This window comes from Geotrypetes seraphini, chromosome 10 (genome assembly GCF_902459505.1).
Source record: "Geotrypetes seraphini chromosome 10, aGeoSer1.1, whole genome shotgun sequence".
NCBI lineage: Eukaryota > Metazoa > Chordata > Amphibia > Gymnophiona > Dermophiidae > Geotrypetes > Geotrypetes seraphini.
Genome location: NC_047093.1, coordinates 145,974,922 through 145,999,503, shown reverse-complemented (window position 1 = coordinate 145,999,503; position 24,582 = coordinate 145,974,922). Strand labels below are relative to the sequence as shown.

Sequence of the window (24,582 nt, the reverse complement as noted above, 5' to 3'; positions counted from 1 at the left end):
AAATCTGTAGATTGAGATGGTAAAGAGGGAACTGGAATCACAATGGTTATGTCATCCGCATAACTATATAATTTTGTTCCCAAAGGTGGTTAATATAGACCCCAAAGAAGCCAGATAAATGTTAAAAAGCATTGGGGAAAGGGGAGAACCATGGGGAACACCACAAGGATTACTCCACTTACTAGAAAAAGTATCACCAATTCAAACTTGGTAGGAGTGTATATGTAAAAAACCTTGAAACCATTGAAGTGCTTCACCAGAAATACCGCTTGCTTCTAAACAATTAATAAATTCCTCGTAATCTACAAGATCAAATGCACTACTTCAATTAAGTTGAAATATTAAGACTCCTTTACCTTTACTAAAAAAAGAAAAGTCCATAAGCCATTATTAAGATGGACTTGGGAAAGTGTACAACTTATTCCAAGGATAAGCAGCATAAAATCTGTTTGTCTAGCTAGGTACTTGGGACCTTGGTTGGTCACTGTTAGAAAAAGGATATTGGGCTTGATGGACCTTCAGTCTGTCCCAGTATGGCAGCTCTTATGTGAACCAAGTATAGAACAATCAAGCCACTGTGACATCACTGATGAGGTTGGCTCTTAGGCATTGGTGGAATGAGGCATTATGACATCACAATCTCAGCTCTGGAATGTTGCTACTCTATGGGTTTCTGCCTGGTATTTGGGACCTGAGTTGTCCTCTGTTGGAAACAGGATACTGAGCTTGATGGACATTCGGTCTGTCCCAGTATGCCAGCTCTTATGTTCTTATGTGAGCCAAATATAGGACAATTGAGCCATTGTGATATCACTGATGAGGCTGGCTCTTAGGCATTGGTGGAGTGAAGCATTATGACATCACAATCTCAACTCTGGAATGTTGCTACTCTTTGGGTTTCTGTCTGGTACTTGGGACCTGGGTTAGAAACAGGATATTGGGTTTGATGGACCTTCGGTCTGTCCCAGTATGGCGGCTCTTACGTTCTTATCTTAGAGCAGTGGTTTTAAACCCAGTCTTCATGGACCACCTGGACAGTCAGGTTTTCAAGATATCCACCATGAATATGCATAAGATAGATTTGCATACAGTTTTACTTTGGGGCATTCACATCAAATATTTTTCTTTTTACCACTTACAGGCAGAAAGGCATGACAAGCGACTCTGCCCCTGAATGCACCTACAGCGAATGCTTATACATGGCTTTGCACTTATTTTACTTGTGGGGTAATCATTATGTGGCATTGGGTGAGCTTGTGTTGGCATTTACATGCAAATTCATTTCTTAACATTACCTCCTTTATGTATTGCTTTGGTAACACAAGGACAGATCGGCTGGGAAAGAGTCTTGGATCTAGAAAAGCCAAGGGAGTTTAAGACACACTGTGCAGTGTAAGCATTGACTGCGCCTTACCTATGGCCAGATGCTCAAATGTTCTAGCTAGCTCTCTCATAGCCTGAGCCTCCTCTGCTTCCAGTGCAAAACGAGCCAACTCTGTGAGGATTTTAGTGGCTGCCAGTGCAGATGCCACAGAGTCAGAGCCCTATAACAGAAACCTCATCAGTAATCTCAGAGCCACAGATGCCCCTTTCTCATATAGCCTTCAAACACCCTGAGTCATCTGGCACTTGTTACCAGTTGATCATCCAGCCCCCAGCGTCTCTTCTTCACCTCCAGATTCCCTTCAGTTATCTAGCCTCTGAACAGCCCTCACTCACATACTTCCAATGTACCTCACATTCACAGACTGAACAGAACTGTCATATACCTCTGACTGCAGGGTACATTGGAGGTGTTTTGAGGGCTATCCACCCTCCCTGTACTGCTCACTCACCATCTCCCAGAAGTAATTAGCCATCTCCTTGCGGTTCTGCAGGATAGCCCAGATAAACAGATCCACCCAGGGCATGGAAGATTTTTGAGTGTTGTACCTCATGTTCTGGGCAGCTTCCAGTGGAGTCTTAGCCTGAAGGATTGAGAAACTTGTCAGCACAGGATCCCATTTATCTTAACTGCTAAATTCTGGACAGAGGGAGGGGTATATATCTATGTTTACAAGAAAAGAACCCCACTCACAGTCCATACTGAGGTAGGGGCACTTTTGTATACAGAAGGACCTCACCATGGCCCCTCACTCCTGAATACTGAGATGGGGGGCATCTCTGTGCTTACAGGAGAAGAAACCCCCCTGCTCTCTTACATTGGAGAACTTCCTGTTGCTCTGTATCTTGTAGCTGCCCAGCTGTTGACTATAGAAAGTGGAGCAGATGTCCCCAAGCAGCTCCCGCAGGACTTTGGACACATCGTAGAGTTTGAAGTCCTTCCCCTTGAAACTGGTGTCCACCAGCTGGTACTCATGGTGATGGAGCCTGCTAGCCTCCCGCTCTTCCTGCTTGTGTGCCAGGAGCTCGTAGATTACACTGTTCTCTGGTACAGAGCTGTACAGTTCCTCTAGCTGACCATATGTTAGGTAATCCACCAGGTTCAGACCATTTTCTATAAAGAGTTTCACAAAGTCTGTTTTATCATTGATCAGTGCATCTGTCAAGGTGTCTTCCAGGTCATTTGTCTGCAGCCAAAGAGGCAGAGAGATCAACAAAAAAATGGAGAAAATTATGCCAGGTAAGTGGAGTGGACAGGCTTCCTTAATATCCTTACTATTATGGTATAGGATAGTTCTGTGATACCCTCTGTAGTCCCTTGAAGACTCTTCCTGCCAGCTTCTAGTAAACACTCCCCTATAGCTATAGGGCCTCTAGTAAACACTCCACTCATGCTACAGGGGCCTCTACCCAGACCCTTCTAACCCCTCTCCTCATAACTCCAGCCTGCAATAACCACTCCTCAACTACTCACCTTCCAGTGGATCTCCCCATGGAAGAGTTCAGTGTTTGCAGTATCCACGCGGTTCCAGGCCACAGCCAGCTTTAGTTCATCCAGGTACTCAATAGCATTACTGCTCTGTTTCTTACATGCTGAACATGAGGACAAAGAGATCCTGTCAGACTTCACTGCAGTCCACTCATACAATGATCAGAGACACAGAAATAAGGAGAAGAGAGAGCACGGAATAGAGACAGAGAAAGGACAGAAGAGAGAAGTTGAATTATGCAGAACCTTCTCCTTTCCAGGAGAGACATATAGGAACATTTCTCAAAAGTCATCTGGGTGAAGTCTTCCTCACCTTTCACCAGGGCATTCAGGATGACAGTCTCAAAATCTTCCAAATCGTCCTGATGGGAGTATACTGTTACCAGCTCACGATTTTCCAGAATTTGTTCCACCTAGTGGGAGGAAAAGGACACATGTGAAGGCCCAAGCTTAACTGGCAGTGCAAAAGGCAAGGGTTCCACCCTGCAGCCCCTAACAATCCTTACTATGCCACAGACCACTTGTGGGGCTCAAGAATAAACAAGTCACCCCAGACCATGCCTGTTAGACAAAGATTGACCAGCCAGTGGCCTCTAATGACTTTCTCTCAGGGATCTTTAAAATATTCTAATAATATCACTCGACAACTTGCAAAGAGTCCAGGACACTCTAGAAAAGACTGAGAGAGGGATCAAGATGGCCGAAGGAGCTTAACAACATCTACAGTCTCCAGCTCTAAAATAGCTGCTTACCTTTATAAAAACTGTTTTTTTAGCTGTTTCTTGCCTGTTTCGACCTGCTATGCCGCATACTAAAAGGAAAGGGGTTGTGAGAGCTGTAGGTCCAGCTCAATTGTTAACCCCGGTCCAGCAAACTATCCCACACTTTCTGGAAAGGTTGTCAGCTGCCGCCATGGCTCAGACTGAAGATGGGGGTTCAAGTTCTGCATTAGGTGCGAGCATGGGATCACTCAGCCTAGAGGAATGGGAGATCTCTTTGTTTCCCCTGTTATTGAATTATCCTCGATGTCCAGCTCAAGAGCATGCGCTAGAGCTGAACCCTAGAAGTGGGGAAGAGGAGACCCTGGAGGGCGCTCTGGATGTAGTGTTCTCCCCAAGGAAACAGTCAATCTACAGTGAAGTCTGGGAGACCAGCATCTGCTACTGAAATTCCTTGGGGACACTTCTTGAAGCCATAAGACTGGATGCGAAAGTTGAAAATACAGCTCAGGACCTAGATGTATTAGTTTCTAAGGTGGACACTTTCTCCTTTAATTTTGAAAAGGTGCATAGGGACTGTATTGAAAAAATTCAAAGTGAAACCAGCCCATTGAAAAATACCTTAGTTGAAGTAATTAAAGATCAAAAATTTATTCAAAGGAAGATTGAAGCAATTGAAAATTTCAACAGATGTTTAAATCTGAGGGTTCTTAATTGCCCTAAAATTCTAGGCATATTACCTGTAGAAGTTTTCAAAAAATACCTGCTGGAAAACTTAAAGTATCCGCCACAAGCTATTCCCCCTATAAATAGGGCATACTATTTACCTTTTATTAATAAGAAGGATACAGATGATAAGCCAACTGGTTCAGTCCCTAGGAGTATAATACAGCCAGCTGAAAATCCTCTTAATATTACAGAAATTCTGGAGGAAGCCCTTTCTCAAGTCAAAGAACGGGCAACACTAGCAGTTAATTTTGTCTTTGAACAGGACTTGAATTCAATAATACATAGAAACATAGAAAATGATGACAGAAAAGGGCCACGGCCCATCTAGTCTGCCGACTAATGACCCACCCCCTAACTATCTCCATGAAGAGATCCCACATGCCAATCCCATCTTTTCTTAAAATCTGGCATACTGCTGGCCTCAATTACCTGTTGTGGAAGATTATTCCAGCGATCAACCACCCTTTCGGTGAAGAAATATTTTCTGGTGTCGCCATGAAATTTCCCACCCCTGATTTTCAACGGATGCCCTCTTGTTGCCGTGGGTCCTTTAAGAAAAAAGAGATCTTCTTCCACCTCGATACGGCCTGTGACATCTCAATCATGTCTCCCCTCTCTCTGCATTCCTCGAGTGAGTATAGCTGCAACTTACTTAGACGTTCCTCATATGGGAGATCCTTGAGTCCTGAGCCGCGGAGATCCTTGAGTCCTGAGCCACGGAGAGACAAGCCAGCTTTTAAAGAAGGCAGGAGACAACGAAGCTGCGGGCACTGTAAGCAGTAGTTTTATTTAAGTAAAAACAGCAAGGGAAGGCTAAATCACAGGCAGCGTGGGGTAGGCGAGAGGTAGCTCCGCCCACCCCCAGCGCGTCACCAGAACCGCGATTCGGCTCCCCCTTAAAGAGGAGAGCCGCGGAGAGACAAGCCAGCTTGTAAAGAAGGCAGGAGACAACGAAGCTGCGGGCACTGTAAGCAGTAGTTTTATTTAAGTAAAAACAGCAAGGGAAGGCTAACTGAATCGCAGACAGCGTGGGGTAGGCGAGAGGTAGCTCCACCCACCCCCAGTGCATCACCAGAACCGCGACTCGGCTCCCCCTTAAAGGGGAGAGTGCCAACGGCGCGCAGCGAAGGCGAGCGGCAAAGGCGCTCGCCTTAGTGAGAGCGCCTTTGCGAAGACGCCTTAAGAAGGACCAAGGAACCAAGGCCAACAAATTAATCAAATTAATTATTCCCAAACTTAAGTAGTAATCTGTCATACAAACTCAGACGGTTGGTTGGGACAAAGGGAAAACAACTAATTGGTAGGTGGACTCGCCGGTACTTACTGGTATAGTGGGTTAACACATACATCACACATACAGCAAAGGTAGCTCGGAGGAGGAACAGGTTATGAGCATCTACGGAAACCAGAAGATAAGCTTTCCAGTCTTCTGCACCAGCTGCAGTATGTATGAGTACCTCCCCTCAGGGACTATGGCATACATTTGCACCCGGTGCAGGGAGCTAGAAAGCCTGAAACAGCAAGTCTGGTTGCAGGAGGAAACGGTGAAGGAACTAGAGGAACTTCTCATCAGCAAAGAGGTAAATCGCATGAAGGAGAGGTTGATTGTGGAGTCCAGCACTAGTGATGTGATTGAAGAATTGGAGAGATAAATCGAAGATGCCCACTAGCAGATTGTGGAGACCCCCGGGCTTGAGATCTGCGACCAAACAACCCAGGAGGGTGGAATAATTGAAGCAGAAAGTGACCGAACAACCCAGGAGGGTGGAATAATTGAAGCAGAAAGTGACACCAATCAAATCAGCACAGACGAAAGACCATCTGAGGATGCGACACAGAAGAAAGAAGTTATGACTTACGCCGAGGATCCTCCAACTAAAGAAGATTGGGATTATAGTCGGAGATTCTATAATAAGAAATGTGGACAGCCACATTGCAGGAGGAAGGGAGGATAGATTGGTCACCTGCCTGCCTGGAGCAAATGTGAAGGATGTGGCCAGCAGGATTACCAGGATTATAGATGGAGCAGGAGGAAAGGATACTGCAGTGATTATCCACGTGGGAACCAACGATGTATGCGGACGGAAGTATGACAGGGAAGAAATGAAGGACCAGCTTCGCTCACTTGGAAGGCAGTTGAAGGTCAGGGAGGTGAAGGTGGCTTTCTCGGAAATCCGTCCGGTACCGAGAGCGGACGCAAAGAGACAGGACGAACTGAGAGCTGTGAACGCCTGGATGAGGCGTTGGTGCGAAGAGGAGGGTTTCGACTTCGTGCGTAACTGGACAACATTTTGGGGAAGAAGCAGGTTCTATAGAAAGGACGGACTACACCTCGCCAAACAGGGAGCGAGAGTCCTGGCGGAGAACATAAAGAAGTCCATTGAGAAGGCTTTAAACTAATGATCAGGGGGAGACACAGGCACTAAGGTGTAATTACCTGCTGGACTTGCTATTTGCTCAGGACTGCAGCGCTTTTACTGTCATCTAAGCTGGGACCGGGTTGCTGAATCCCTGCAGGCATCTGCGGAGACAGACGCCCGACGTCACGCGGGTCCTTTCTCCGAGGTAGAAAGGGACGCCGCGACTGCAGGAGACCGGGGAGACACAGGCACTAAGGTGTAATTACCTGCTGGACTTGCTATTTGCTCAGGACTGCAGCGCTTTTACTGTCATCTAAGCTGGGACCGGGTTGCTGAATCCCTGCAGGCATCTGCGGAGACAGACGCCCGACGTCACGCGGGTCCTTTCTCCGAGGTAGAAAGGGACGCCGCGACTGCGGCGCGTGGCCGCAGGGTGCGGCCGCAGGGCGTGGCCAAAGGGGCGTGTCCTAAGGGGCACGTTTTGCCCCTTGGGAGCCCCTTGGAGACACTGGGAGAAACGTATGTAACTTTAACTTTAACTACAATATGGGAAAAAGAAAAGGGAAAGCAAAAGTGTCTACGCCTATTTTAATGGGCCCCATAGATAGACATTTAGTTCCATCCAGTGTACTCAGCCATAGCCAAGGAGCGAGTTCACTATCAGGAGCATCTCTTAGTCCTCCAGGTAGAACTCCACCACCTCCACCAGGTATTCCTGGTGAATTGGAGCCAAATCCGGGCTCCATTTTTCAGCCAGAGGAAATCTCTGAGCAACAGACATCACCCTTATTGTCTTATGGGGTGATGCCGAAAGCCTTATCTTTTCAAGATGAGGCTTTGGCTCCTAGAGATCCTAAGGCTGAACCTCAGGAAGTTACTTTAAAAGATGTATGGTTAATTAATACTCGAATGGAGGGGTTATTAAAATCTGTGGTGACACAGAATGAAAAATTTTCAAAGGAAGTGATTGATAAGTTTGTGAATGTTGATTCAAACTTAAAGATTATAGAAAAATCTATTAGGTCAACAGAGTCCCAAATGTTTACTTTACAAGCAGTCTCCTCATCAGCTGTTAAGGATTTTCATATTACTCATTTGAAATTTGAAAAAATGGAGAACTTGCAGAGGGCAAAAAATCTACGTCTAGTCAATTTTCCCAAAACTCATTTGATTTCCCCTGAAATATTGGTTAAGAAATATTTTAAGGAAGTTTTGGGAATGGCTGACATAGAAAATTTGCCTTTAACAAATTTATATTATATTCCTCAGAAGAAAAAAGTTTCCATAGAACCGGGTATAGATCAGTTGGAACAGATTGATTTTGATTTAACTGGTTTCTTAGAGGACTCACAGGATATTATCCAAACTAGATCTACACTCTTAATAACATGTACGAGAGAAATAGATAAATCCTTAATAATGAAAGCTTATTTTCAGAATAAACAAACAAAATTTTGTGGAGACAATGTATTAATATTTCCAGATGTGGCCCAAGCAACACAATTAAGAAGAAAATCTTTTTTGGTTTTGAAATCTAGGGTATTAGCTTTAGGAGCCACATTCTATTTAAAATTTCCCTGTAAATGTTTGATTAAATTTCAGGAAAATGAATATGTTTATTGGGACTCAATGCAGTTAGAACAATTTTTACAACGTCATGAAACAAGTTCACCTTCTTCTCTCACCACATAATTAATAATTTGGAGTTTTGATTTGTATTTATACACCAGAATGATTGATCTTTATTGATCAGGATTATATTTAAATATATCTGTTTCATTTACCTGTTTTCTCTCTCAATTATGTGGACTAGAGGAAATTATATAGAAGAACCTTTAGTAGGTTATAACATTTGTATTTATGTTTCTGTAAAATTCCTTTTCTTTTCTTATTATTTGTATAAATGATAATGTAAAATCTTGAAATAATAAAAAACAAAAAAAAAACAAAAAAAAACTAATGATCAGGGGAGAGCCGACAGTCGACAATCGGTCGATGGCCCGGGCACCAGGATATACTGAGGAGGCAACTTCAAGCAACCACACTGATATAGGGCAAGAACATGAGGATACAACAAGAGCCGATAAAAAAGTTAGGTCGATGGCCCGGACACCAGGATATACTGAGGAGGCAACTTCAAGCAAACACACTGATATAGGGCAAGAACATGAGGATACAACAAGAGACGATAAAAAAGATCAAATGGATACAAAAAAGGATGGGAGAACCACTAAATCCAGTAAATTGGCAAAAACAGTAATTAAATGTATGTACACGAATGCCAGAAGCTTAGGAAACAAAATGGGCGAGCTGGAAGAATTAGCAAAAAGAAAACAACTGGATATCATAGGAATAACAGAAACATGGTGGAATGAAGAGAATGAATGGGATACGGCGTTGAAAGGATATAAAGTCTACAGAAGAGATAGGATTGGGCAAAAAGGGGGAGGTATTGCCCTGTATGTCCAAGAAGAAATAGAGACTGTTAGAGAAGGTGAGACAGAAGCAAATGGTAAACTAGAGTCACTCTGGATAAAGATTCCTGGACAAAAGGAAGCAGACATACAAATTGGACTTTATTATCGACCCCCGGGACAGACTGAGGAAACAGACCAAGAAATGATGGAGGAAATTAAACGAAGATGTAAACCAGGAAATAAGACGATCATGGGAGACTTCAACTTTCCGGGGATCAACTGGAAATTGGCAACGTCAAACTGCGGCAGGGAGTTAAAATTCCTTGAATTGTTAGGAGATTGCTTCCTTGAACAAATGGTAGGAGAAACCGACAAGAGGAAATGCAATCCTGGACTTGGTCATAAATGGCATTGCTGGTAGGGTAGCAGATTTAGAAGTTACGGCCCCGCTAGGGACAAGTGATAACAATATGATGAATTTTACCATTGGCATCGGAAAGGGGAAACCAATTAAGACTGGAACCACGACCTTTAACTTCAAAAGAGGAAATTACGACAGCATGAGAACTATGGTTAGAAAACGGCTCAAGAAGGGCAAAGCAGACATCCAAACAGTTGATCAAGCATGGTCTCTACTGAAAAACACCATCACAGAAGCACAGAATCTTCACATACCGAAGATATCCAAAGGAAGGCGAAAAAAGAACAAAGGAGAACCAGCTTGGTTATCCAAAGAGGTGAAAGATGCAGTGAGGGAGAAGAGGAACTCTTTTAAAAAATGGAAACGGGAGAAAACGACGGAAGCCTGGAACTGTCACAAAATCGACCATAAAAAGTGTCATAAAGTGGTAAGAGACGCCAAAAAAGGCTATGAGGAAAAGATAGCGCAAGAAGCCAAAAATTTCAAGCCTTTTTTTAGATATATAAAAGGAAAGAAACCAGCAAGAGAGGCAGTGGGCCCTCTCGACGACCAGGGAAGGAAAGGGTCAATTAAAGAGGACAAACAGGTTGCCGATAGGTTAAATTCATTCTTTGCCTCAGTCTTCACAAATGAGGACATTTCAGCAGTACTAACCACAGGGAAGATATTCACCGGGGCCATAGAGGAAAGCCTCACAACAGTAAATGTGATGTTGGACATGATACACTTTCAGATTGACAAACTAAAAAGCGACAAATCCCCTGGACCGGATGGAATTCACCCAAGAGTATTAAAGGAACTTAAGGTGGAAATTAGTGAATTATTACAATTCGTAGCTAACATGTCTATTAGAACTGGGCAAATACCAGAAGACTGGAGAATAGCAAATGTCATCCCAATTTTCAAAAAAGGATCAAGAGGTGATCCAGGAAACTACCGACCTGTGAGCCTCCCATCGGTTCCAGGGAAGATAATTGAAACACTAATAAAAGATAACATTGTACAACACTTGGAGGATCACAATCTAATAAGGGCTAGTCAACACGGCTTCAGAAAAGGGAAGTCATGTTTGACAAATTTACTACAATTCTTTGAGAAAGTGAACAAACAAATGGACAGGGGAGATCCAGTGGATATAATTTACTTGGACTTCCAGAAAGCGTTTGACAAGGTCCCACATGCAAGGCTTATGAAGAAACTACTAAGCCATTGAATAGGAGGAGAAGTACACAGATGGATCGGCAAATGGCTAGAAAGCAGAAGGCAGAGGGTTAGCATAAATGGGAAATTCTCGGACTGGGAGAAAGTGACTAGCGGTGTACCTCAGGGCTCGGTTCTTGGGCCTATCTTGTTCAATATTTTTATAAACGACCTAGAAGAGGAAACAACATGCAATATAATAAAGTTTGCGGATGATACAAAACTATGTCGGGCGGTTGGTTCTCAAAGGGACTGCGAGGACCTCCAGAAAGATCTGAACCAGCTGGAAACATGGGCGACAAAGTGGCAGATGAACTTTAACATAAACAAATGCAAGGTGATGCATCTAGGAAAGAAAAACAAGGAACATGAGTACAAAATGTTGGGGGTGACATTAGCAAAATGCGAACAAGAAAGGGATTTAAGGGTACTGATTGACAATACCCTAAAGCCATCGGTACAATGTGCGGCAGCGGCGAAGAAAGCAAACAGGATGTTAGGCATAATTAAGATGGAAATCACGAGTAGATCGGAAGATGTCATAATGCCACTTTATAGAACAATGGTCAGACCGCACTTGGAATATTGTGTCCAACACTGGTGTCCATACCTCAAGAGGGATATAATTCTGTTGGAGAAAGTGCAGAGGCGAGCCACGAAACTTGTCAAAGGAATGGAGCATTTGAGCTACAAAGAACGACTCAGGAAACTGGGACTGTTTACCCTCGAGAAGAGAAGACTGAGAGGGGATTTTATAGAGACTTTTAAAATATTAAAAGGATTTGATAAGATAGACCAAGAAGCAGAAATGCTAACATTTTCAGATGTGACACGGACAAGAGGTCATAGCCTGAAACTGAGTGGCCGCAGGTTTAGGACAAATGTCAGGAAGTTCTGTTTCACTCAGCGAGTGGTGGGTGTTTGGAATGCACTCCCGGAGGAGGTTGTGGCGGAGACTACGGTACTGGGATTCAAGCGCAAGTTGGATGCACACCTTCTTGCATATCATATTGAGGGATACGGTAAAGTCAGGTCTCCAAAAAGGAATACCTAATTGGGCCGCCGCGTGTGCGGAGCACCGGACTAGATGGACCTCGGTCTGATCCGGTGAGGGCGTTTCTTATGTTTTTATGTTCTTATGAGACCATCCTGGTGGCCATTCGCTGAACCGACTCAACTCTCCGCACATCTTTTTGATAATGCGGCTTCCAGAATTGTACACAGTATTCCAGATGGGGTCTCACCATGGATCTGTACAACGGCATTATGACCTCGGGCTTACGGCTGACGAAACTTCTACGGCTACAGCCCATGATTTGTCTAGCCCTGGATGAAGCTTTCTCCACTTGATTGGTAGTCTTCATGTCTTTGCTAATGATCACCCCCAAGTCACGTTCTGCTACAGTCCTTGTTAGGATTTCACCATTTAGGGTGTAAGTCCTGCATGGGTTTTTGCCGCCAAGGATATATTTTAAAAATCCTACTTCTTCCTATTCTGGTCAAAGGCTTTGGCTGTATCCTGATATTACTAAATCTACTCAGGAGCAAAGAAAACAGTTTTTGGAGATGGGAGAAGAAACTAAGAAGCTAGGTGCCAGTTACCTTTTGGCATATTCATGTAAATATGTAATTAAATATCTGGGCCTGAGATATGTCTTTTTTTCAACCAGAACACCTGAGATCTTTCTTAGATCTCAAGACGATAACAACTGACACTGTTTAAAAAATAAGAAAAGAAACAGTCAGAGTTATCCGTTTTTGTTCTCTTTTCTTTATATGTGTTAACCTACTAAAGATTCTTCCATAACCTTTCTTAGTCCACCCCCACTGGAATTATAGTGGTCTGAGGAAGTGTATTGTTTATTCTACTAAGTATTTACCTGATATTTTTATTCTTTTGCACTGTATTTCTTTAACAAGGGGTGTAACTTGTAAATGGTTTAAAATAATAAAAAGAAAAAAAGAAAAGACTGAGAGAGTATTAGATACCTACAGAGAATTCAGAGCACTGAAGAAAGGACTTTCAGAGCATCAGATATCATACCATCTTACAGAGAGTCCAGAGCTCCCCAGGATGTATACAGGCTGATCGTACTGTAACCAACTTATGGAGAGTCCAGGGCTCTGCAGGTCCTAACAAGCTGGCAAGGGACTGAGAATGACTGTATCTCCTTGTATGTCATAAAAACACTTTCAAGGATTTTTACCAGAAGAGAGTATATACATTTTAATCAATAAATTTCCAGCTTGATGTGGAGGGAAGGGGGTAAAACACTAGCTGGTATCATTTTCTGATGGGTTACTCTTTATCCTCAATACATACCTGATTGGCCAGCCTGGACACATTTTCCTGTGGAAAATATTGTTTCAGCTTCTCCTCCACTAGAAGATGGACAGCTTCAAGAGTCAACGCCTCCTCCAGGATTTTCGCCAAGCAATCAGCAGCCCCACCTGATCCTGCTACCAGTAGGCAGGGGATGTTGCTTTTGGTGGCTTTGTACACACGCTGGAGGAACAGAACGAGCATGGAAACATTAGCTAGAAAATGTAGGAGTTAATGGCTTCTATCTGCCTGAAAGTGTCCGTATGGGTCTTTTAATGTGATATTTTCTTCTCACATGCCCTTGATAACATTTCAAAAAAAGTCTCAATGGAAAAATCACTTAGATCAAAGCACACAATAGCACAGTGTCTCAAACTGTGTGCCCTGAAGAGATTCCTTGTGTGCCACAAGAGATTCTAGAATTTTACTTTACTTTTAAAAATTTCCTTCATAAGTATACACTAGAATAGATGACATGTACATCATGTACGCAAGAGTCTGTCAATGTTATGAGCAACAACCCAAACAAGCATCATTTTTTTACGTGATTGGTCCTTGAAAACTAACAGCAAGCAAGTTTATTTTTATTTTTTATGCAGTAGTTATCCATTTGGATCTTCTTATTTTTGCGACCTTGGATTTTCAGCTCTAAACGAAAATAAATTGAAAAAAAGAGAATGACTGCAGATGGTGGATGATGAAATGTGTGTTTGCTTGTCAACTATAGAGCTGCATTTTGAGTTAATTTGCACTCAAAACAAGCACATCCATTGCGTTGATTAGCAATTCTATTCTATCTACTTTAGTTTCACTTTTGTTACAATTACCAATAAATAGTTTAAAGAACTTTAAATAAATAACTTTCAAATTTAATTTTATTGTTGGTTTTGCAATTTTATAATTTCAATTATCTCAATTATAATGTGCTGCAAAAAACATTTGCCCGTTTAGGGTGCCGGAGCTAAAAAAAGTTTCAGAGACACTGCTATAGCACTTCATGTAAATTTCACCATGGGAATTTGGCTTGTTTTTAAGTAGAAAGAACTCTCAATGCCCGATTCAGTTAGATTATATGCCCACTGAGGCAAGAACTTATTGTATCTGAATAATAAGCTGTCTCGAACACTGTTTGAGCAGGCAGACTAAAGATTCAATAAGTATGTACTGCTGAGTCTGCATCTCTGTGTTTACCCATCTTACCGTCACCATCTGGGCTTCTCCTGCAATCAGCATACACAGTACTGGTATCTCAATACTTCCCTTCCCTGTAAAACATAGAATACTGATGAAACCCAGTACCAGAAAGCGAGTGATAACAAGGAAAATGACAATACAGAGCAACAGCAGCATAAGCAAACCAAGACAGTAATAATGAGAAATGCAAAAACACAGCCAAATAAACAGCAGCAACAGCAAACCAAGTGGTGAAATACATTGGCAGCAAAACCACAACAGCAGCAAACAAAAACAACAAAGACTAAAGGTCCATCAAGCCCAGTATCCTGTTTCCAACAGTGGCCAACAGTATCATAAAAACAGCAAAAAAGCATAAACTATGGAAAAAATGCAGAGCCCCTGCATGGGTAAATCCAAAAAGCAGAAAAATGACAGATCAGCAGTAGGAATAACACAGGAGCAGAAAAACCCAACAGGTGCAACAATAAAGTACAGGAAGAAACTCGCATTCACAACTTCTAAGAAAACTACTGCAGTTCTGCTTATTACTGTCTCTCTCGCCCTATAGTTTCAACCCTTTCCTCTATCTCCCTGGGTCTATATTGCCTTGCCCTCCCTTGGTATCTTTCTCTTTGTCTCTCCCTATCTCTCTCTTACCCCTTCCCCACCCCTTTCTCATGGCTGTGTTGCTGGAGTACCCAGGCAGGACCCTGATGCCAGCTCACCTCCGATGCCTATCTTCTGGTGTGATATATGCTCCTCCAGCCGAGCACGGAAAACTGTCTCCCCTCCCATACGCTGTTCTGTCCCATCGTCCACTAGCAGGAAGGCAGAGTAGTTATTATCCAAGGAATAGCAGGGTCCATCTTTGTTTTCCATGTAATACCTGGCAGGAAATGAGCCCTAATGAGAGAGACCCCATTTCATAATTAGAAATTGACAGAGGACTGCGGATTTTTCCTAAAGCACATAAAGACACTGCCCTAGTCTTCATGACTCTCATCCTCCAGTCACAGACATTTCTAATGTCTATGGGGAAAGGATAGATGCCCAGGGCAGGATTTGACCCTACAAAATTCAGTGGTATAGAGCTGTTCAAAGCAGAATCCTCACTTCATCTCCAGTTCATCTGTTTATTTATCCAGTGAGTTTGCAGCACTAGTTTCAGACCTATCAGTGTTAAAGGGACGTTGGCACTCTGAGTTTCCTCTCTAGTGTGCCTTAACCTGATACCAAAGGGGACTTCTGCACTGTGGGCTTGAAGCCTTACCTTAGGGTTGATTAATCTCTCCCGGTTGCTCACGACACCCCATGGTGCAATCCCCATGGCCACCACTTTGATCCTGGAGTTGGTGCTAGCAGTGGCATGATCTCGGACCGCTTCTCCGACATACTTCCCTATACCAACCTGCAGCCCTCTGGTCATGATCCAAGCACCTGCAACCAAAAGAAGGGGATACTGCCAGGTAATGAGACATCCCAATATCACTGGCCCACAGCATCGGGCCAGAGAAGGTTGGGAGAAGTACCACAGAACTCCCTCTCCATTTCTTTGCAGGGACTGTTTAATCTTTGACCTGCTCCCTTGTCTCGTTTGTGCCCCTTCCCTTTCATCCTCCTCCATCACACCTTAACATAAAAGGAAATATTCGCTTGCAGATGCCATCCCCCATCCACCCCATTCACAGATAGGTGGAAACACATCCATGCTTGGAGCACATACAACCAGCGAGAAAATAGAACAAGTTCTTGTTTCTTCTTGTCCCTTCTTGGTGTGACATGATCATATCTTGATTTGTAGTATATGAGTTTTGCTGCCTTGTTTTATATCAGTTGCAGATTAGTCATTAGTTTCACAGAGTAGAGCATTGCAGTAGTCTAGTAGTGGCAATATTGTGGACTGCACTAGTACCTTGTAGTGTTGCTGGAAGAAGTGCACATACAACAAGAGACAAAAGAGAATGAGTCCTTCCCCCTTTTCTCCCCTTTTTTGAGCCACTGACCTGTGCTCTGCGCAGCTTTAACTAGCCCCTTGCGTAGAATATCCTTCAGCCAGGAACGTATATTTTCCTCACCCTCTCCCCCAAGTACTGACACAATTAAATTAGGGGGAGGCATATGCCAGTGCTTGGTGATAAGGTTGTAGACCACAGCAGAATCTGTCTCGTTTGAAAGGCGAATGAACTGCAGGATGAGAATAGAAAGATGGGTTAGAATAGCAACACACAAAGGCAAGTGGGCAGGACACGGGTCTGTCTCTAAGAAATATCAATTCCACATTTTCCATTCCCGACTCAAGATTAGGGGACACCAGTTGAAATCTGGTATTGTTCCTCTGTGGGATACGATGGAGGGGGGGGGGTAGTATTTGGATACTACTGCCTTTGCTGTTTGGCTGTGGTGTATGAGAAAGGTCACACAAGGAAGTACAATTTTACTTCATCACTCCACACCCTCTCCTCACCTTGCTATGTTTCTTTCCTGCTCCTACAAATTCCACAACCCCGTAGGCATCTGTGGGCTCCTCGGTGGTATGCTCATTTGAATTCCACTTACTGACGATAGCAGCCCCGAAGTTATCTTCCACTGCCACAGACCCGTGAGCATATCTGGGGCTCCCACACTGGCACACCTGCACCCCGCTGTATGGTCCCAGTAATAGAGAAAGCAGCAATTTAATGAGAGCAGAATCAGCCTGAGTTTTCTCATGCAACATACATCTTCAGACTAAAAAGAAGGATGGAGGCATCACCATGGCCAGTGTTATGGGTGGGAAACCAGAGCAATTACCCTGGGACCCCCATATTGGATCTCTAAGAGAGGAGGATGAGAAAAAGAAAAGTGATAGAAAGTTTGCGGACCCTGCAATTGATTTAGGGATGTCCCTGATATTCCCTAAGTCTGAAGCTACTGCAAAAGGTATTTTAGACATGTTGGAAACGGTGTATGGTAATAGAGTTGACAAAGAGGTTGTTTTACTACATTTAAAACTATTGTGCAGTGGGCTGGGGAGATTTTTCATTATGTGGCAATATTAGAATGTATTATGCTTAAGGCTGTAAGGAAAGGTGCTCTCTTAGTTCAGGACATGGACAGGGCTCAGATTGAATAGAGGGACCCTGTAGAGCCTATGATTTGCAGCTGGTTTCAGTCAGGTTTCGATTCCCTTGCAGATAGGGTTACCATACTTCTTAAATAAAAAAATGGATACATGGCCCTGCCCCTAGTCCCACCCCACCCCATTCCGCCCCCACACAAACCTCTCCTTCCCTCCTGCAGGATGAGTACCTCTCTGGTAGCAGCGGGGGCTTTATTTGCAGACCCGCCAAGGGTACCAGGAGTAGGAGCTTTTTCGAGCCACTGGAAGCTTGTTTGGCACTGGCTGGAGGTGGTAGGAAAGGTCCCAGCTCTGTCTGAGCTTGAGGCTGCATTCATTAACGTTGTTATCTTTTGGGTGACTTGTATTATTAGTCTGAGTCTCTTTGAACTCCTGGTAGGGATTTATTTAAAACAACAACATGTTTTTAGATTTTTGTGAAACAGTGTGATTGTGTGAATTACAATGGGAAATGAGTTTCACACGTTTGCTATTTGGTAGTTGAATGGTTTGCTGTGAGATGTCTTGTATTTTATATTTTTCAGACTTAGGAACAATAGAATCAAACTGTTAAAGTTACGTTGATCAGCAGATCTACCCAATTGTTCAGTAAATCTGGGGAAGGTATTAGGGACGTCACTGTATAGCATTTTATTTCTATTCTGTTTTTTATCAGTAACCAGTGTAGTCCTATAATCTCTCCCGGTATTGGTGGTGTGACATGGTCAAATCTTAATTTGTAGTATATGAGTTTTGCTGCCTTGTTTTGTATCAGTTGGAATTTTTTCATTAGTTTCACAGAAATACCTGAGAGTAGAGCATTGCAGTAGTCTAGTAGTGACAATATTATTGACTGCACTAGTACCTTGTAGTGCTGCTGGAAGAAGTAGGGTCTTACCCTTCTTAGTTTTTGTATTAAGTTGTTAACATGATCCTCAAAACTTAATAAGCAATCTAACAGTAAATGAAGAAGAGAATGAAGTGTGAATGGAGAAGAGAAAGAGATATTGAGGGAATCGAAGAACACACAGGACTAACTTACCCCTTTTCCTCTGTGGTCTCAATGAAGGTAGTACAGGTCTTCTTTTTGAACACCTTCGGAATCCAGCTCTGTGAAGAGACAGAAAGGGGTACTTGAGTGAGTCTTTGGAGAGAAGGCAAGGGGTCCATGAGTTCCACTGGGTGACAGTGCATCCTTAGAACTCAATGTATTAAAGTGATAGCAAATGAAGATTAAAATGGCTCATCCAGTCTGCCCCAGAAGGTATTTAGTATTGTGACTGTTTTTACTCACAGGCAGTTGTACTTCCATGTTTCCCCGAAAATAAGACCTTCCCCTGAAAATAAGCCCTAGTCACCGGCGGCAGCAGCACTTCCCCCGCGACCCTTCCATCTCTCCCACCCATCCGAACCTGAACTGCAAGATCGAAATATAATACCTTATAACAAACGTATTGTTGGCAGCACAGGCCCCATCGCCAGCACTAGATTCCACATCCACCTCATGAAGTGGATAAGTTACATGCTCACAGAGGGTCAATTTCTACAAGAAATCGCCGAAATTATCATAACCCCTATTCTGAAAGACCCATACGGAGCAACATATCAGCCATCCAATATACAGACCTATAGCCTCAATACCGCTATACGTCAAACTAATGGAAGGCCTCGTAGCAAAACTTCTTACCGAATATTTAGAAACCCACAACATTCTTCACCCCTCACAATCAGGCTTCAGAGGCAACTACAGTACAGAAACATTACTAGATACACTCTCTCCTAGACATAGTCAAACAACACCTAAGCAAAGGCAAAAAATGCTACTCATACAATTCGATTTCACAGCGGCATTCGACCTAGTAGATCACGACATCCTACTACAAACACTGGAGGCAATAGGAATTACAGGTAAAGTCTACAATTGGTTTGAAGGATTCCTCCGCGCAAGAAGATACAGAGTAAAAGCAAACAATGAACAATCAGAATCCTGGAACAACCCTTGCGGAGTCCCCCAAGGCTCCCCACTATCACCAACACTCTTCAACTTTTACATAACCACACTTGGCACATGCTTAGACAAACAAGGCATAAAGTCATACAGCTATGCAGAAGATATCACCATCTTCCTACCTTTTGACCAAACCACCCCCAACACAACAAACTACACATTGCACTAGAAACAGTGTCAAAATGGATGAGAGACCACAAATTAAAACTGAACCAAGAAAAAACCAAATTCTTACTTCTAGAAAGAAACAAAACCCCAACCATAACAAACCTAGAAATAAACTCTATCACATATCCCTTACAACCCAACCTATAACTTCTGGGAATAATGATAGGCTGCACCATGCAACTTCAAATCAGCAAAACGGTTCAGAAGGCATTCTCAACCGTGTACAACTTAAGACAAGTCCGAAAATACTTCAACAATGAACAATTCAAACTCACAGTACAAGCACTAATCCTAGGACTCCTGGACTACTGTAACATGCTTTACCTGTCATGCCCCACCAACATGCTAAAACAATTACAAACAGTCCAAAATACAGCCCTAAGACTAATATACTCGCTGAAAAAATACGACCACATTGCCTCAGCTTTCCAAGACTCACACTGGCTCCCTGTACAAGCACGCATGCAACACAAATTCTACTGCACCCTATTCAAAGCCCTAAATGGAAATGGACCAAGCTATCTGAACAACCGCCTAATTAGGAAAAACACATCCAGACCAAGGAGAACTCAAGCACACTTTACCCACCCCTCAATCAAAGGCATGCAAAGCAGAAAAATATATGATAGTCTACTAGTCACCAGAGCAACAGAAATAGACCACCACCTCTCAAATCTGCTGACCACAACGCCCAACTACAAAACATTCAGGAAAGAACTGAAAACCATACTATTCAAGAAATTTGTCAAATGATCTAACCAAACCATATTGACCATTCCCAGATCCCAACACATACTATAGCTATCAACCTTGTAATCTCCCTGGGAATGCCCAGGCTAATTTCTTGTTGTAAACTGCCTAGAACTGAAAGGTATTGGCAGGATAGAAGACATTAAAGTAATGTAATGTAATATATCCTGTTTCTAACAGTGGCCAACCCAGGTCCCAAGTACTTAGTAAGATCCCAAGTAGTAAAACAGTTTTTATGCAGCTTATCCTAGGAATAAGAAGTGGATTTCCCCAAGCCATCTCAATAATGGCCTATGGACTTCTCTTTTAGAAAATTATCCAACTCTTTTAGAAACCCTGCTAAGGTAACTAATTTAACCACATTCTCTGATAATGAATTCCAGAGTTTAATTACACATTGTGTCAATAAATATTTTCTCCAGTTTGTTTAAATATACAACTTAGTAGGAACTAGGTCATTAGCACTCAGACTTAACGGGGTGGGTCAGAAGAGTGGGCAGACTTGATGGGCTATAGCCCTTTTCTGCCGTCATATTTCTATGTTTCTATTGCATGTGCACTAGTCATAGTATTTTTGGAAAGAGTAAACTAGCAATTAACATCTACCCTTTCTATTCCGCTCAGTATTATATAGTCCTCTATCATATCATCCCTAAGCCGTCTCTTCTCCAAGCTGAAGAGCCGTAGACACTTTATCCTTTCCTCTTAGGGAAGTCATCCCATCCCTTTTATCATTGTCGTTGCTCTTCTCTGTACTTTTTCTAATTTCGCTATATCTTTTTTGAGATATGGCAACCAGAATTGCACATAGTATTCACGGTGTAGCTGTACCATAGAGCAATACGAGGGCATTATAAAATTTTCATCTTTGTTTTCTATTCTATTTGTTTTGTAAGCCACCACCAAACATTGAGCTGAGGGTTTCAATGTATCCTCAATGATGACACCTAGATCCTTTCCCTGGGCAGTGTCACCTAATGTGGAACCCTGCATCAGGTAGCTATAGTTCTAGTTCCTCTTTCCCACATGCATCACTTTGCACTTGCTCACATTAAATGCCATCTGTGATTTTGATACTATTACATTAGTGTTTTCTATCCCGCAAATACCTTTCAGTTCAAGGCGGTTTACAAAAAAGAATTGGGCTGGGCATTCCCAGAGAGCTTACATAAGAACATAAGAATTGCCGCTGCTGGGTCAGACCAGAGGTCCATCGTGCCCAGCAGTCAACTCACGCGGTGGCCTCTGGTCAAAGACCAGTGTCTTAACTGAGACTAGCCTTACCTGCGTACGTTCTGGTTCAGCAGGAACTTGCCTACCCCACCAATTCGGCTTCAGACCCAACTTCATCACCGAATCCCTACTGGCCTCACTAATCTCTAAGGTTCAACAACTCCATTCTCGCAACAAATTCGTCATCCTCCTACAATTCGACCTCTCCGCAGCTTTTGACGTCGTCCATCATGATATTCTAATTTTCCAACTCTCCGAAATAGGCATAAGCTCCACAGTCCTAGATTGGTTCTCGAAATTCCTACGCTCTCGCTCTTACACCATTAACATAAACGGTACCTCATCCTCCCCCTGGAAGCCGATATATGGAATCCCGCAAGGCTCACCCCTCTCTCCTATTCTTTTCAACATCTACATGTCCTCTCTGAAACTCCTCCATCTATCCCCCCTAGAAACTCTCTATACCTATGCCGACGACATCCTTATCCTCCTCAAGACCGACTCGAACCTCACTAACCTCGCTGAGAACATATCCGCATTCATAATGAACCTCCAATCCTGGGCCCACTCTGTACAAATGAAACTGAATGAGTCCAAAACAAAATTACTTTGGCTCGGCCCAATATTAGACCAATTACCCACTTCCATCCCATTGCCCTCCGGCCCCACTCTTCAGCTCGAGTTTTCAAGTAAAGTCCTGGGCATCATCATAGATTCTTCTCTTTCCTTCAATGACCACCTCAACTCCTTGGTAAAAAAATGCTTTTTTAGCCTTCATATGCTGAAGAAAGTAAGATCTTGCTTTCATCAAAATCACTTCGCCGTCCTTGTACAATCCATCATCCTCTCCAGATTGTATTATTGCAACTCCATCTACTTAAGCCTAACTAAGAAAAACCTCTACAGACTTCAGCAGATTCAGAATGCCGCGGCTAAGCTTATTTTCGTGAAAAGCAAATTCGACCATGTCTCACCACTCCTGTCCAAGCTCCACTGGCTTCCTGTACCCTCCAGGATCCTCTTTAAATGTGCCTGCTTAGCCTTCAAGATCCTACACGGCATCCTTCCTCCCGTTATCCCACTCTCTTGGAATTCCTCAAACCCTAATTCCACCAGATCCACCAAAAAATTAAAACTATCATTCCCTTCTACAAAAGGTATATCCCGCACAGGAAAACTAGGAACATCCCTCCTCTTTAGAACCACAGAACTCTGGAACAACCTTACATCCCCGCTTAGAAATTCAAGCTCCCTCCAACTTTTCCGCAAACACCTGAAAACTTGGCTCTTTTCCAAAACGTAACACCTCCCCCCTCTCTGTTACCCTGGCCCCTCCATACCCTCTTAGTTCCTATCCTATAACCCTCATTGGAGTTCCTTTCCATCCTAATCTCTGTAAACCGTGCCAAGCTCCACGCTTGCGGAGATGGCGCGGTATACAAACCTAAGGTTTAGTTTAGTTTAGTCTTGAATCCCTGGAGGGTGTTGTCCCCTATGACAGACTTTGGAAGAGCGTTCCAGTTTTCTACCACTCTTTGGGTGAAGAACTTCCTTACGTTCATATGGAATCTATCCCCTTTCAACTTTAGAGAGTGCTCTCTCATTCTCCCTACCTTGGAGAGGGTGAACAACCTGCCCTTATTTACTAAGTCTATTCCCTTCAGTACCTTGAATGTTTTGATCATGTCCCCTCTCAATCTTCTCTGTTTGAGGGAGAAGAGGCCCAGTTTCTCTAATCTTTTGCTGTACAGCATCTCCTCCAACCCCTTAACCATCTTAGTTGCTCTTCTCTGGACTCTTTCAAGTAGTACTGTGTCCTTCTTCATGTATGGCAACTAGTGCTGGATGCAGTACTCCAGGTGAGGGCACACCATGGTCCGGTACAGCGGCATGATAGCCTTCTCCGATCTGTTTGTGATCCCCTTCTTTATCATTCCTAGCATTCTGTTCGCCCTTTTCGCCGCTGCCACACATTGCGTGGATGGCTTCATTGACTTGTCAATCAGAACTCCCAAGTCTCTTTCCTGGGAGGTCTCTCCAAGTACCGCCTCGGACATCCTGTATTCGTGCATGAGATTTTTGTTACTGACATGCATCACTTTACACTTATCCACGTTGAACCTCATCTGCCATGTCAATGCCCATTCCTCGAGCCTGATTATGTCAAATTGCAGATCTTCGCAATCCTCCTGCGTCTTCACTACTCTGAATAACTTTGTATCGTCCGCAAATTTAATCACCTCGCTCGTCGTACCTATGTCCAGATCGTTTATAAAGATGTTGAAGAGCACGGGTCCAAGGACCGAGCCCTGCGGCACCTCACTGGTGACGCTCTTCCAATATGAGTATTGTCCATTTACCCCCACTCTCTGTTTCCTATGCTCCAGCCAGTTTTTAATCCATGTGAGTATTTCACCCTCGATTCCATGGCTCGCAATTTTCCGAAGTAGTTATTCATGCGGAACCTTGTCGAACGCCTTCTGAAAATCCAGATATACAATGTCGACCGGATCGCCCTTGTTGATAGATAGAATGAGCTTACAAGAATTGATGAATAGCATGAGCGATGGGATCTGGGGAAGGGTTTATAAGGTTTTAGTTAGATCATTTGACAAATTTTTTGAAAAGTATAGTTTTCAGTTCTTTCCTGAATGTTTTGTAGTTGGCCGTCTTGGTCAGTAGCTTGGAGAGTTGACGGTCTATTTTCGCTGTTCTGTATGCCTTTTGCTGGGGATGGGTGAAGAGAGCTTCTGTTCTCCTTGGTCTTGATGTGTTATTTCTGATTAGGTGGTTGTTTAAGTAGCTAGGACCAGTTCCATTTAGGGCTCTGAAGAGGGTACAGAATTTGTATTGTATGCGTGCTTGTATTGGGAGCCAGTGTGAGTCTTGGAAAGCAGTTGTAATGTGACCGTATTTTTTCAGTTAATATATCAATCTGAGAGCTGTGTTTTTGCACCGTTTGTAATTGTCACCCAGTCTCACAAGGTCCTCTTGCAATTTTTCACAGTCCTCTTGCTTTTTAACTAGTTTGAACAACTTTGTGTCATCAGCAAATTTAATTATCTCACTTATTATTCCCATCTCTAGATCGTTCATAAATATGTTAAAA

The 24,582-nt window shown here is 43.2% G+C and overlaps 1 protein-coding gene across 1 annotated transcript in view; it reads right to left on the bottom strand.

The window, feature by feature from the left end:
• LOC117368704 (transient receptor potential cation channel subfamily M member 4-like) overlaps positions 1 to 24,582 on the bottom strand; it is a 72,672-nt gene that overhangs the window by 38,992 nt on the left and 9,098 nt on the right. Inside the window, exons 2-13 of the mRNA XM_033962447.1 lie at positions 18,357 to 18,424; positions 16,682 to 16,859; positions 16,221 to 16,401; positions 15,488 to 15,654; positions 14,943 to 15,120; positions 14,242 to 14,306; positions 13,042 to 13,224; positions 3,186 to 3,285; positions 2,858 to 2,976; positions 2,202 to 2,570; positions 1,836 to 1,967; positions 1,415 to 1,544 (exon numbers count right to left, since the gene is read on the bottom strand). Coding sequence (XP_033818338.1) covers positions 1,415 to 1,544; positions 1,836 to 1,967; positions 2,202 to 2,570; positions 2,858 to 2,976; positions 3,186 to 3,285; positions 13,042 to 13,224; positions 14,242 to 14,306; positions 14,943 to 15,120; positions 15,488 to 15,654; positions 16,221 to 16,401; positions 16,682 to 16,859; positions 18,357 to 18,424 — 1,870 coding nt within the window. The remainder of the gene's footprint in view (positions 1 to 1,414; positions 1,545 to 1,835; positions 1,968 to 2,201; positions 2,571 to 2,857; positions 2,977 to 3,185; positions 3,286 to 13,041; positions 13,225 to 14,241; positions 14,307 to 14,942; positions 15,121 to 15,487; positions 15,655 to 16,220; positions 16,402 to 16,681; positions 16,860 to 18,356; positions 18,425 to 24,582) is intronic.